The following is a 14,073-nucleotide window of genomic DNA, read 5'->3' as shown; positions in this document are numbered from 1 at the left end:
AACTATTCAACTCTCTCAGTTGTGGCACTAGTGAATACATTTAAAGGGAAAGCAAACCAGGAGCGAAAGAATTGTGACATAGAATTATAGCTCGATTTTGCATCATCAAGCTTATTTTCAGATGTATCTGGACTGCTGATTGGCCACCTAGCAGAAATAAAATATCTTCTTCATGGTATGATAGCATTATTCTAGCTTATTTATTTATTTTTTTTACAAATAATTCTCAAATGTAATGTTCACAAAATAGATACGAATTAGTAGACACATGAGAAGAGAATGAAAAAAGAAAATGAATGAAAAAAGAAAATGGACAACAGAAACAGACCCACAGTATTTCAGATAATGGAAATATAAGGTTAAACTGCAACAGAGCCATGTTTACTATTTTTAAAGAGACAGAAGACAAGACAAAAAATTGTATTACAGAAACCTGTAAAAAGTGGTTTAGTAGATTAGAAAGATAACCAAATAGTTTCAATTCTAAAAGAACCACAAAGAGTATATAAAAAAGAATATGCTGTATGCCTTATAAATTTATAATGAGATTTCAAAGATTAAAAAAAAAGTGAAACACTTAAGAACATGGCTGGTCTAAAAAACACTTTTTACTTTAAAATAAATGGACTAAAAAGAAACCAGTTATAAAAGAACACATTATATCATGCCATTTGTATGAAAAATCAAGAGTGTACAAATCTAAAGAGAAAGAAAATATATTAGTGGTTGCCTAAGACTGAGAAGAAGTGTGACAAGATATGAATGGAGAGTGACAGCTAATGGGTGCAAGGTCCTTTTTGAAGTGAGGAAAATGTCCTAAAGTTAGGTGATGGTGATACATGCACAACCCTTATAAATATACCAAAAAATCATTGAATTATACACTCTAAATGGGGGAACTGTATGGTATGTAAATTGCATATTAGCAAAGCTATTTTTTTAAAAACGGACTAAGTGCTCTAGTCAAAGGGAAGGATTTTAAAAGTTTAGGGAACTTGCTAAAAATGTCACAGATGGTAAGAGTGATAACAGGATTCGAATTTAGAAACTATGATCTCAAGGTTAATTTTTAAAACTCTTTTGCTAACCAAGTGGCTATATTCTAGTCAATAGAATGATCTCTGCAAATCTAGGACATAAACTTAAAAATACATTACACATATCCTGCCTTTCTCCCTTTTTTCTGGTTGGAATTGGTCACAGTAGTGAGACACCTTAGATCATATAGCAGGTGGCAACAGGAAGGTATTATATAACAAGAGATAAAAGGAACTGGAACCTATCAAGACTTCAAACACAAAAGCCACTATGACAGTTGAGACTTTTAAGAGACTAAGAAAGTTGATTATTGTACACTATTATTAATTTGGGAGTCTGTTTATAGTTGGCTATTATATATTCTATATAAATTAGATCTGATCATTTATGAAATAGGACTAAGAAAGGAGAGCTCATTTTGTAAAAGGCGAAAGATTTATGCGATTTGAAGAGAAACCAGAGCATTTAGGAGAGCTCATTTTGTGATGTTTGGAAGATTACTAATCACATGTAAAATGATAAAATGCATGTATTATTAAATTTAACTGCATTGTTACTCATACTGCTATACAAAAATAAAAATGGAAGAAGCATATTTATGTTTTAACCAAAATTCATCTTTGATTTCAAACATTTTGACATATTTTTTTGTTGAAAACATTTTTAAAAGGTTTTTTGTTATAAATTATTCAACTACTTTTGATATTGTTTTTATAGTTGAGAAAAGCATACTTTTAACATTTGAAAGGCCAGGGTACTATTCATACCCAAGGGAAAAATATTAATTACGTGTCTGTCTTTAATATTAAGAATACACTAAAGGATATAGATAGAAAAAATGTTATGATAGGAGAAATAGAGGATATTATTGCATAGTGATTTTTGTGTGTTTTGAAGCATGTGGGATTGGGAAGGAGAGATTCCCAGGAAAGATTTTTTTCTAGTTTATAATTCTGACACCTATTCTGATGTGTATTGTTTTGCACATGAAGTGATATTCCAACAGGCGTTGGGCAATTCAATTCAACTGAATTGTGACACTATCTACCTGGAGATATTGTTAGATACCATAGGTTAAGGGCTTAGTCCTACAAGACTGCTCTCCACCCACTTCAGAGGTCAATGGCTAGTCTAAGTTGTCACCTCTGCTTCTGACAGACTCCTATAGACCTAAGGTTCCATTGACCTTCTTGTTGGAAGGTCACTTTGCTAGAGTGACTCACACAGCTCGGAGAGACATTTTATTTGCTAGATCACCAGTTTATTATAAAAGGATATAACTCAGGAATAGCCAAATGGAAGAGATATATAGGGTGAATTATGTGGGAAAGGGCACAGATTCCATGCCCTCCCTAAGTGCACCACTCTCCAGGCACCTTCACATGTTCACCAACCTGGAAGCTCTCTGTACTCCATTCTTTTATTTCTTAATGGAAACTTCATTACATGGGCATAATTGATTAAATCATTGGCTATTGGCAATTGAACTCAATCTCCAGCCCCTCTCCCATTCCCAGAAGTGAGGAAGGGAGGACTGAAAGCTCCAAACTTCTACACATGGTTGCTTCCTCTGGCAACCAGCTTCCATCTTTAGGTTACCAAGGGCTTCCCAAATCACCTCATTAACATAACAAAAGATAGCCTTTATTGCTTCCATCACATTAGGAAGGTTTAGGAGTTCTGTGATCCTAAGTGGATGAAGACCAAATGGATATTTCTTTTTTTTTTTTTTTTTTAATATATGAAATTTATTGTCAAATTGGTTTCCATACAACACCCAGTGCTCATCCCAAAAGATGCCCTCTTCAATACCCATCACATACCCTCCCCTCCCTCCCACCCCCCATCAACCCTCAGTTTGTTCTCAGTTTTTAAGAGTATCTTATGCTTTGGCTCTCTCCCACTCTAACTTCTTTTTTTTTTTTTTTTTTCCTTCCCCTCCCCCATCGGTTTCTGTTAAGTTTCTCAGGATCCACATAAGAGTGAAAACATATGGTATCTGTCTTTCTCTGTATGGCTTATTTCACTTAGCATCACACTCTCCAGTTCCATCCACGTTACTACAAAGGGCCATATTTCATTCTTTCTCATTGCCACGTAGTACTCCATTGTGTATATAAACCACAATTTCTTTATCCATTCATCAGTTGATGGACATTTAGGCTCTTTCCACAATTTGGCTATTGTTGAGAGTGCTGCTATAAACATTGGGGTACAAGTGCCCCCATGTAGCAGTACTCCTCTACCAAATGGATATTTCTTATTGTAAATCATAATATCACCCAGCTGATAGATCCTTAATGTTCATGATAAGATAACAGTACTAGTATTATAACTATGATGAATGTGTTGTTTTCTGAGCTTATTCTGTTTTTTCACCAAATAGTAGATATCTTGATGTTCTTTTCATAAATTTTCACAAGTGAAGCATAAACATGTCCTTAGGATGTTAAAAAAATGTGAAATCTCAAAGAATGGTTCTTTTTAATAACAATAGGTATTGCTGGATGATTTGTTGGTAATCAAGTAGAGGAATCTTAAATAGCATCAAGTAACTTAGGTACTCAAAATCATATTTATAAAGGCTTCTTTCCTTTTTTTTTTAATCTGAAAAATGTATGTGTGTGTATTTTGGGACATTTTATTGTGCTAAGAACACTTAACATAAGTTCTATCCTCTTAACAAATTCTAAGGGTAAATACATTAACTATAGGTGCTGTGAAAGGTGAAATAAAATGGGGTCACAGGGCACGTGGGTGGCTCAGTCAGTTAAGTGATTCAGCTCAGGTCATGATCTCACATTTTGTGGGATCAAGCCCCACATAGGGCTCTGTGCTGACGGCACGGAGCCTGCTTGAGATTCTCTCTCTCAAACTCTCTCTGTCCCTCCCCTGCTCATGCCCGTGCACTTCTCTCTTAAAAAAAAATTTAAAAAGTCTTTAAAAAACGGGGTCACTTATGTCAAGGATTTTTTAAATGGAGCCAGGAGGACATTAAGGAGACGGGCTTTATGCAAGTCCTCCCTGGTGGAACCATGAACTTTTGTGCTGGGGCAAACCTGAAATATTCCAAGGACTCAGCCTAAATAGCTGCACTTGTTACAGTAAGAGAGTGCTTAGTGATAGCCTTAGCAGCCAATTATATTCAATCAAGATTAACATTCTGTTGGCAACACTAGTAAAAAATTCTTTGTGAACAACTTATGCAAATATTCTCTATTTGCTTAAAAAACTACTGCCTTTTGTTCCCTAGTAGAATACTACTTAGTTTGCTCCCAAATCTATGTACCCCAAATTGCAATTGTTTGATCCCAAATAAATGCTCTTGCTTAATTCTTCTTGACAATTTTAGATTGACATGGCTGGTGTCAGAAGCTGGACCAGAAGCAATCCCACCACTGCAGGCCTGGTGTGGCCTAGAACTGGGTGTGGTATTCACTCAAGACTTTTGTGCTCACCGCTTCCAGGGACAGATGTCTCCTTCAACTGTGAGTCCTCTTAAGTCCAGCCTTCTTTCCTTCTGGTTGTAGACTTTCTTTGGAAGATTACAAGTGGAAGATTAAGAAGGGAGATGATCGTGGTGCCAGCTCACAGCTGTGCGCAGGATGGTTTCCCTTAGGTGACTACTCTTTTCTTCCACAGAGGGTCAAATGAGTAATTCCTGGTGTTTAAAAATATCTGTTGGGTGATTTAAAATTGCAATGACCATCCTGGGGAGGCTTTATTTTAAATGAGTCCACCTTAACAGACACCCTTAAAAGAGAGGATTCCGAACCTCTTGGAGACAATGAAATGCATTCTTTGATTGGTATTCAGAAGTTTCTAAAAAACAAAATAACTCCAAAAAGCCCTAAAAGGATCCACGTATAAATAATAATAATAGAAATAATAAAAAAGTCTTTGGTTAAAGATCTTGAGCTTTTGCGTAGGTAATTTTAACTTGGCCCATATGCCAGAAACAATTTGGATCCAGCTATTCTTTTGAGTTTCATACCTCAGGCATAGCTAAAATTAAAAAAAAAATGCTATAAGATCTCTATGTCTGTCAATTTGTCTGCATGCATGTTATAGACATGATATTTTTCTACCTCTGGGTGGTATGGCCAAAATTAATTTGTAAAAGAGCTCTATTAAATTGGCTTAAGGTAAATCAAGTGTTTATAAGTTAAGTATTCCTAAAGTTCTTATAAATATGATACAAATGAATGCAAGTGTTTTGCAAGTGTTTTGCAAGTTCATGTGATCTAGGATAATCTTTGATAAATAAAAGCTAACTCAAGTTTGTTGGTTTAATAAAAACAAGAATATCTTCAGAGTCATCAGCCTTAGATATAATGCAAACAACTTTTTCTCCCTGCGTTTACTAGTCAAATAAGCTCCTGTTTCTCTATGTTACAAAATTTGTCAACAAGAGGAATAAATGATGTTTGGCTGTTTAATGTCTAATTCAAATATGATTGTTATGTTAAGCAAGTAATTTAAATTAATATGAATAAGATCAAAGTTTAGACTAAGTTAAACTGAATAATGGCTATTCATTAAATATTTAAATTACTTCCAAAAAAGATAAACATTAAATGCTAAGCATAAGTTATATTAAAAAGCACAATTTTGGGGGCGCCTGGGTGGCGCAGTCGGTTAAGAGTCCGACTTCAGCCAGGTCACTATCTCGCGGTCCGTGAGTTCGAGCCCCGCGTCAGGCTCTGGGCTGATGGCTCGGAGCCTGGAGCCTGTTTCCGATTCTGTGTCTCCCTCTCTCTCTGCCCCTCCCCCGTTCATGCTCTGTCTCTGTCTGTCCCAAAAATAAATAAAAAACGTTGAAAAAAAAAATAAAAAAAAAAAGCACAATTTTGGCTTTTTGATTTTAAAAAAATGTATTACAAGAAATATTATATTTCTAAAAATTTCAAATGTATTTATAAGCTAGCTACTATACTATGGAATGCTAATTTGTGTTAGTTCACAATTGCTGGCTTCCTCATTTTCACTGAAAAGCAAAGATTGCGAATAGTTAAAAAGGTTGCAAGAAGAGCTAACAATACCAAATGAACCAGAGAAAATGTCAACAGAGTAATAAGCATAAATTAACTCTGTGCCAACTGTGTGCATTGATGCCAAGAGAATGCAGACAAGACAGCAGGTGTCCCTTTAGAAGGTAAGGAGCAGCGAAGTCCCGTAGATTTCTCCTGCTGTGGAAGGATTTACCGGAACTGCTTGTTTTTCAAACTGTGGTCCCACACCATTGATGAATTATGATTAACATTTATTCAAATAGAAAAAACATATATTATGCATATCTATCTATATATATAGTTGGATAGGTGATATATGTCTTTTTTTGTCTATAATTTATTGATTTTGTTATATATTTATTATCTACATATAAATAAATAATTTCATACAATGGAAAATAGAGCATGGCATATACTGAAAGTAGGAAATACATGTCAGTTTAATTAACTTTTATTTCAGTTATGGTTATGTTTTTTTATGTGCAAGTATGTGCTGGGACATAATATGCACTATTTTTCTCACCGTGGAATGATCCAACATGTTTGAAAGCTACTGCTCTTATACCACAATAAACTGAGACATAAAAGGGTCTGTTCAAGCAGTGAGAAAATCTTAAAATTTTTCAAAACCAAGTCCATCAAAGTTAATACTAATTACGTCCTTAAGAAAAATCTAAAGCTTATTGTTAAGGATACTCAATCTAGAGCACCTCATAAGGAAAAACTTTATTGGGCTGACAATGGTTGTAGTTTCAGTCCACTGACCCATTTATGGTATGACCTGAACAAAACACCTATCTTAGTAGTCCATGAAAAGACCTCTGATGAAAATGACTCATCAGATGACCTGCTGGGCAGCTGATAAACTTGTAAGTTTCATGAAACAATACTGGTGGGGAAATATTTCTAAGGCTGCCAAAGTGGTAACCTTAGAATTGACTTGTACTGTGGCTTTTTTTTTTTTTAATCACTAACTAGTTATTTTCTTTAGACTCCTTTTCATAATTATTTTTTTGGAAAAGCTCATTTATCTACTTTTCTATGAAGGAATCTGACTCCATTTGTAACATACATTCTTGTATTCCTTCTTTTGAACCCATTTGCTCAATGAAGAATTTCAAGGAAGGGTTTATGCTTGGAATTTTAACTTGGAGAGCATTCCTCAGATTCTTTAGGAAATTAATTATGAAGGACTGATGGATCAAAGTATTTGCACTGTTATTTTTCCTAATTAGTATCCTAATGCTATTTGCTATACTACACACAGTAAGACTTCTTAGTTGGTGGTAAACACCTATAGTATTGGAGGAACTTGTTGCTTTCATATCTGCTTTTATATTGTTATTTGTCCTGTGGACTGAATCTCTTATTTGTTAAATTACTCTATCCTGCCTGGATTTCATATACTAGCTGACTTATCTGCATTTCTCCAAGTTCTTACAATGGCCCTTGTTATTAGGAATGATTTTAGCCCCTGGGTTAATATTTTATTTTTTTCTTGTGACCCTCATTGCTGATGGTCAAGCCTTATCACACCCTTCTGTCCCTATCCTGCAAAAACTTTTGTTTCTACAAACCTGATTGATTGATGGATTTGTTCCAGAACAAACCATACTCAGGAGGTGCCTGAATTAATAGTTGATCTCTATCCCTAAAAGGAGGGAGAAACTTTATTGGTAAAATTGTAGGTTTCTCTTTTGGCGTCCTTGAAAGTACCAACTTCCATCTGGAAAACAAGCCCCAGATATAACTGTCTTCCGTTGGATTCCCTGTTCTTATCAGGAAATATCTTGTCACTCAGATCTGGACATTAACTAATAATTTTTCTTATGTTTTAAAAATATAAATGGTATAGGTAGAACATAAGTTATTTTCCAGTGAATGTTTGTAGCTATGCACTCTTACATGATTCAGATGATCATAAACTCACTCTGTGTTGGAGTTTATATGACTACAGGGTGGTTTCTTCTAACATATCCTTGTGGTAGAAAAATGAAATCTGTAATGGACCTGGATAATTAGGAAGCAGATATGCTTCCCCTTAATGGGATGATATGGGGAATTGATAAAAAAAAATATAGAGGATAGTGGAAGCTTAATTCCACCCATCTTTTTCCTGGAAACACCCCATCTCTTAGCCTGAATCTGACTCATAAAAATCAAACTCATTATTGCTTCAAGTATACAGAAAAATAAGATGCTCTTATAATCACTCACACATTTCCAGTAAATCAGATTATCCTATACTCTGTAAAGTGGATTACATTTTGATCATGAGATATCCTTTGAAATTGGTAAAAGAGGGGCGCCTCAGTGACTCAGTTGGTTAAACATCTGACTCTTGATCTTGCTCAGGTCATGATCTCATGGTTTGTCAGATCGAGCCCCGTATTGGGCTCTGTGCTAAACGTGGAGCCTGCTTGGGATTCTCTCTCTGTATCTCTCTCTTTGCCCCTCCCCTGCTTTCTCTCTTTCTCTCTCTCTCTCTCTCTCTCTCTCTCTCAAAATAAATAAATTAATTAAAAAAATAAACTGGTAAAACAGTCTGAGCAAAGGGACCCACTTACGCTTTGTCCTTAGAAGGTTCTGGATATTTTTATGTGTGTGGCACACGTATTTACTTCACTCTTCTTATTAAATGGAAAGGACATTATGGGGTTATTTATTTTGTCTGTGATGCCACCATTAGGAAGACTTTCCCCCCCCCACTGCTCTTGTACCAAGTCTGGGATTCTTCTAATACCAATTAAAAAGAACTTGGTGAAGCTGGGATGGTTATAGTTTTGGATTGCTGTTATCAATAACTCAATTATATATAGAAAGGGTCTTGGTCATACCTTTTCCTAAGCATTTTTTTCCTTGGATTGGGATAATAGGCTTGGAAAGGACAATATACAACTTATTCATAGTCATGGCCATCACCTCAAATGCTTCTGTTCAAGCATTTGAATTATCAACAAACTCAGGTTGATAGCGCAGAGATTGTCTTACAAAATAAGAGGCAACTTGATATTTTAATGGAGCAACAGGAGGGCACTCATGCCCTGTTAGAAAAATTTTGTTTCTATATTGGTCTGGTGAAGTAACATAACTAAAATTTATAAAGGATGATATCTACCTATTAGCTGAAGTGCTACATAAGAAACCAGGGCTTGGAGGTTATTTTGATCTCTTTAGTTGTTTACCATCAGAAATAGGATCATGGTTAAGAATGATAGGAGAAACTCATTTGTCACTCTTAATCTTAATTATATGTGTTACTATGTTAATCAAATGCTTACTAAAAATTGAATCCACTGCTGTGACTCACCCAGATGCACAGCTTATGTTTGCACAGATGACTATATCAGATGCTTTTCATCAGTGTGAATTTTATGGACCAGAATGGAGGAATTAGTCACAGGACCTTCCCCCCACATCCCCTGCCACCCCCCTCCCCATCCTGCTCCTCTAAGACAAAGGGATTAGAAGGAAACAGAGCAGGTAATGGAACCACTCTGGCCTTTTAGGGACTAATATTACTCTCTTGATGTTTCTCCAGGGACTTAAGAGCAAAGAGGGAAAGATGTGACAAGAGTTGACAGCAATGACTCCATTTTTGTACTTAGGACTTTATCTTGTTAAAATATGAAATTGTGCTGGTCTTGATGATTTGCCAACAGCAAGGTTTTACTTCCTTAGATTTGTTCTTTAGATCTGTTCTGTTGCACTAAGTGTACTGAGCCTTTAGGTACTTCCTAATTCAACATTCTTAATAATTTCCTAGATTAATGCCTAAGATACATGAGGTTTTTGGAATATTATTATTGCTAATTACTCCTTTTATGCTTATCATTTTGCTAAGAAAGATCATCTAAAACCTCCATGGGCATCTGATTGTGGTCACTCATGGATTGATTCACCCGAAACGCCAAGTGGCTTATAAATAAAGCCCCAGATGAGGAAACTGTCTAGGAACCATTTTCTGACTACCTTCATGTTTTTCAATGTGGCCTGATTCTAATGACAGTGTCCTTAAAACATCTGCCAAAGATTAAAAATTCCCCCCAGCATGGGACATGACTTCCTGGGATAAGTCCATCCAGCGATGTGGGCCTAAGCAAATACATGATTGATTAGTGATGTTTTCAGAGAAAGATCTTAAACAAAAGAGGGAAATGTGAAAAGCAAAATGAGATGGAGTCACTTATATCAAGGTTTTTATTTTGTTTTTTGTTTTTGTTTTTGTTTTTACAATGAAGCTGGGAGGCCATTAAGGAGGTGAACCTGTCCTCACCCGTGGAACTATGTGCTTTTAAACTGGATCAGATCTCAAATATTCCAAGGATTCAGCCCAAATACCTGCAATTTGCTACAATAATAGATTTTGTTTAGCAACCAATTATCTTCAGTCAAGATTAGCTTTTTGCCACCAACATCAATAAAAAGTTCTTTGCAAATAATGTATACAAAGCATTCCCTTTTGCTTAAAAAGCTGCTGACTTTTACTCCCTAATAGGAAACTATTTGGGTTACTTACCCAAATCTGTGTATCCTGAATTAGAATTCTTTGATCCCAAATGAATGCTCTTGCTTAATTTAAGTGATGCCTATTGATTAACAATTTCTTATTTTTCTCTCCCTTTGTCCCTGGTGACTACTGTTCTAATCTTTGGCTTTATGAATTTGACTATTTTAGATATTTCATGTAAGTGGGATCATGGATTACTTGTCTTTCTGTGTCTGGCTTATTTCACTTAAAAGGAGTCTTCAAGGTCCATCCATATTGTTGCATGTTGCAGAATTTCCTGCTTTCAAAGGTTGGATAATATTCCATTGTATATACACCACATTTAATTTATCCAATCATCAGCTGATGGACATTTAGGTTGATGGACATATATTTCTACGTATTGGTTATCACAACTAGGGCTGCAATGAATATAAGAGGGCAGATATCGCTTTGAGATCCTGATTTCAGTTTTTTGGGGGGTATATACCCAGAAGTGGGATTACTAGACCAAAGGGTAGTTTTATGCTTACTTTTTTGAGAAACCTAATTTTTAAATTTAAAACTGAAGGAAAAAAAGAGTGACCCAACAAAGAATGAGGAAAATATATTTTGATAGGAAAGCAGTTTTCAAACAGCGGTTGGAAAAGACTTAGACATGAACGCAGAGGGGAAATGTCAGTTCAAATTCCTAAAGCATGGAGAGTAGTGGGATGGGGAAAGTAGTTTCAGAATATGATCTGTATGAGCTACTTTTTCTGGAGGAAATGTGGTAAACAGTTTATATTCCTCCAATGTATATCTTTATATAATAAAAGATACAAAACCTTTATATATAGCTTTTCATATTCCTTTTGGAAACTTTTCCAAGTTTCCAACATCCTATGTATCTAGCTGTTTTTATTTCCTTGATTTCTTTGGCAAGGGTTTGTGTATTTTAGTGACATTCTGTGTTGGCATTTCAATATATGTGTCTACATCTGGCAGTCTTTTTTTTTTTTTTTTTTTTTTGCAATACCAAAATATTTGAAGTCTTTAAAATAGTTATCCATTTTTATCATCTTCCATTTTACTTCATGTAGTTTTTGAGAAAAGCTTATATATAACATTTAAAAATTTTGGTTATTATCAGTTTGATATAGTGACAATAGTTACAAATCTTATAACATTTGTTTTGGTATTTTGATAGTTTTCCATAATTGTAAGGTTTATAACTCTTTCACAGAAAAATATTTATTTGAGTGCAAGTCAACTATTTTGCTTTCTTTTGAATTGTTTGGCCCTGAGGGTACATGGGAGTAAATTTTTGCTGGTTTTGTTGTCTCCTTTATATTTAGTGTTTAACATAGTACCTGACCTAAAGAAACTACCAAATTCATATCTGTGAAGTGAACTCAAGGGATAAATCATTTGAAAGTTTTGTATTGGAAGAAGCAATGACAACCATTACTTAGTCTTTTGCTGAAAATGTAACAAATTTTCTCTTGATATATTCTGGTTTGGAGATATACTTCTGTTTAATTTGTTGTGTTTTGTTTTCTGATTTTCCTAATTTGGAGGTAAAACTAGGATTTAGATCTTTAAAAACTGTTAGCATGCCTGTTTGTGGAAGGATCTTAAAAGACATTTGTGAGGAAGATGTTAGTAGAGCAGGATGAGTGTTTTGAACAAGGTAACTTGACTAGAAAATTTGATAAGTTTATTATATGTGTTTCTTTGGCTTCACATTCTTTTATTTCCTGGAGAATATCACAGTTCTTTTGACTGGGTTATTGAAGGCTTGTTTGATTTGCCTGTTCCTCAGTGTATAAATAAAAGGGTTCAGAACCGGAGCAATGGAGGTAGTGAACACTGTCACACCCTTGTTAATGGCCACTGATTCCTTCACTGAAGTCTTGATATCTATGAGGATGCAGCTGCCATAGGTGATGGAAACCAGTATCAAGTATTTCTGTGTGTTCATAATAGTGAATTTTGGTCTATTTCCTCAACATTAAAAGTGCTATTATTCTTTTTCACATGTTTTTTAAGTTATGTGATTATTCATCCAGTTTAGATATTTTGCCTAAAATTTACATGTGTTTAGATATTATTTATTTTGTATATTGAAGAGTCACGAAGAATTTTGCCTTATATTTTCCCAAGGAATAATTTTTATTATATATTGTAATAATATTATAAAGCTACTTTCTTTTCAAAATAATTTTTAAGAAATTGATATGCAAAACTATCAAATATTTGTTTGAAAAATCAAAAGACAAAAGTGGCATGAGAAGGGCTCAATGGAAGGGAGGTTAAAGAAGTGTTGAGAAAATTAATGTAACTCAAGCATATATTACTAAAAAACACGATTATGGACTTGCAAAATAAAATGTCTGTGGACATTTATTCTTGTTTTTGAGATGTTTTAAAAATATTTCCTTTTACTTCGTTGAGAGCAAGGCAATTCTTTTGACTGAGTCCTTGAAGGCTTTCTTAACCTTGATTGTTTCTCAAGGTGTAAGTAAATGGGTTTAATGTAGGGGAAAAAGAAGAAATGAGCAGTGAAACTCCTTTATTAATGGTCATTTTTTCTTTTGCTGTAGGATTCATATAGATGAAAATGCATGTGCCATAGGTGATAGATATCACAATCATATGGGAAGAACAGGTCAAAAAGGCCTTTTTCCTTTGTTGAACAGAAGGGAATCTAAAAATTGTCTTGATGATGTAAGCATATGACAGAACTACACAAGTAAGAGTCATATTCAAGGTCAGCACAGCACAGATTATAACTGTCCATTCCACGAACCATGTATCTGAACATGAGATTTTCACTAAGGGAAATGCATCACAGGCAAAATGATGAATCATGTTAGAGTCACAAAATTTTAGATTTAAACCCAGGCTAAGTGGTGGGATTATTACACATAAACCAGCCATTCGACAACAGATGATGAGAATCCCGCAGACCCTCTTGCTCATGATGATCACATAATGCAAGGGTTTGCATATGGCCACATAATAGTCATAGGACATGGCGGTCAGCAGAAAAAACTCTGATACTCTACAGAGGTCAGTAAAAAATACTTGGATGATACAAGCTTTATAGGTAATAATGTTGTCACCTGTTGCTATGCTATACAAATACCTGGGAGTAATGGCAGATGTGAATGAGATCTCTAAGGAGAAATTTTTTAAGAAAAAGTACATGGGTGTTTTAAGGTGAGGATCCACAAAAGTGAGTATGATGATTGTCAAGTTTCCACTTAGACTCAGTGTGTAGGTAAGAAATAGGAAGATAAAAATCAACTTGCAGCTCAGGGTCATCTGTCAGTCCCAGCAGAATGAATGTTGTTATTGTACTGTTTCTCATCACTGGCTTCTGACTTCTCTCCAATCTGGATATGATATTAATAAAAATTTTCTTATAGATTATAGATTATTTTAACTGTTCTAAAATATATTCAAATTTTTATATTTCTATCTCATTATGAGATATAATATATCATATTATATAATTATTATAGTACATTAATAGATACAATATATATT

The 14,073-nt window shown here is 34.7% G+C and overlaps 1 protein-coding gene across 1 annotated transcript; it reads right to left on the bottom strand.

The window, feature by feature from the left end:
- Positions 1 to 13,014: 13,014 nt before the first annotated feature.
- Positions 13,015 to 13,848, bottom strand: LOC122223631 (olfactory receptor 6C2-like). The gene has a single exon (XM_042944607.1). It carries the CDS (start codon positions 13,846 to 13,848, stop codon positions 13,015 to 13,017), a length of 834 nt encoding a protein of 277 aa, XP_042800541.1.
- Positions 13,849 to 14,073: the final 225 nt, after the last annotated feature.

The sequence above is a fragment of the Panthera leo genome, chromosome B4 (genome assembly GCF_018350215.1).
Source record: "Panthera leo isolate Ple1 chromosome B4, P.leo_Ple1_pat1.1, whole genome shotgun sequence".
Taxonomy (NCBI): domain Eukaryota; kingdom Metazoa; phylum Chordata; class Mammalia; order Carnivora; family Felidae; genus Panthera; species Panthera leo.
Note: the sequence above shows the minus strand (reverse complement) of the source record. Positions and strands in the feature narration are given on the sequence as shown.

Bases quoted from the DNA above. Each gene is read 5' to 3' on its own strand.
- LOC122223631 (XM_042944607.1), bottom strand. From the start codon at position 13,848: ATGACCCTGAGCTGCAAGTTGATTTTTATCTTCCTATTTCTTACCTAC.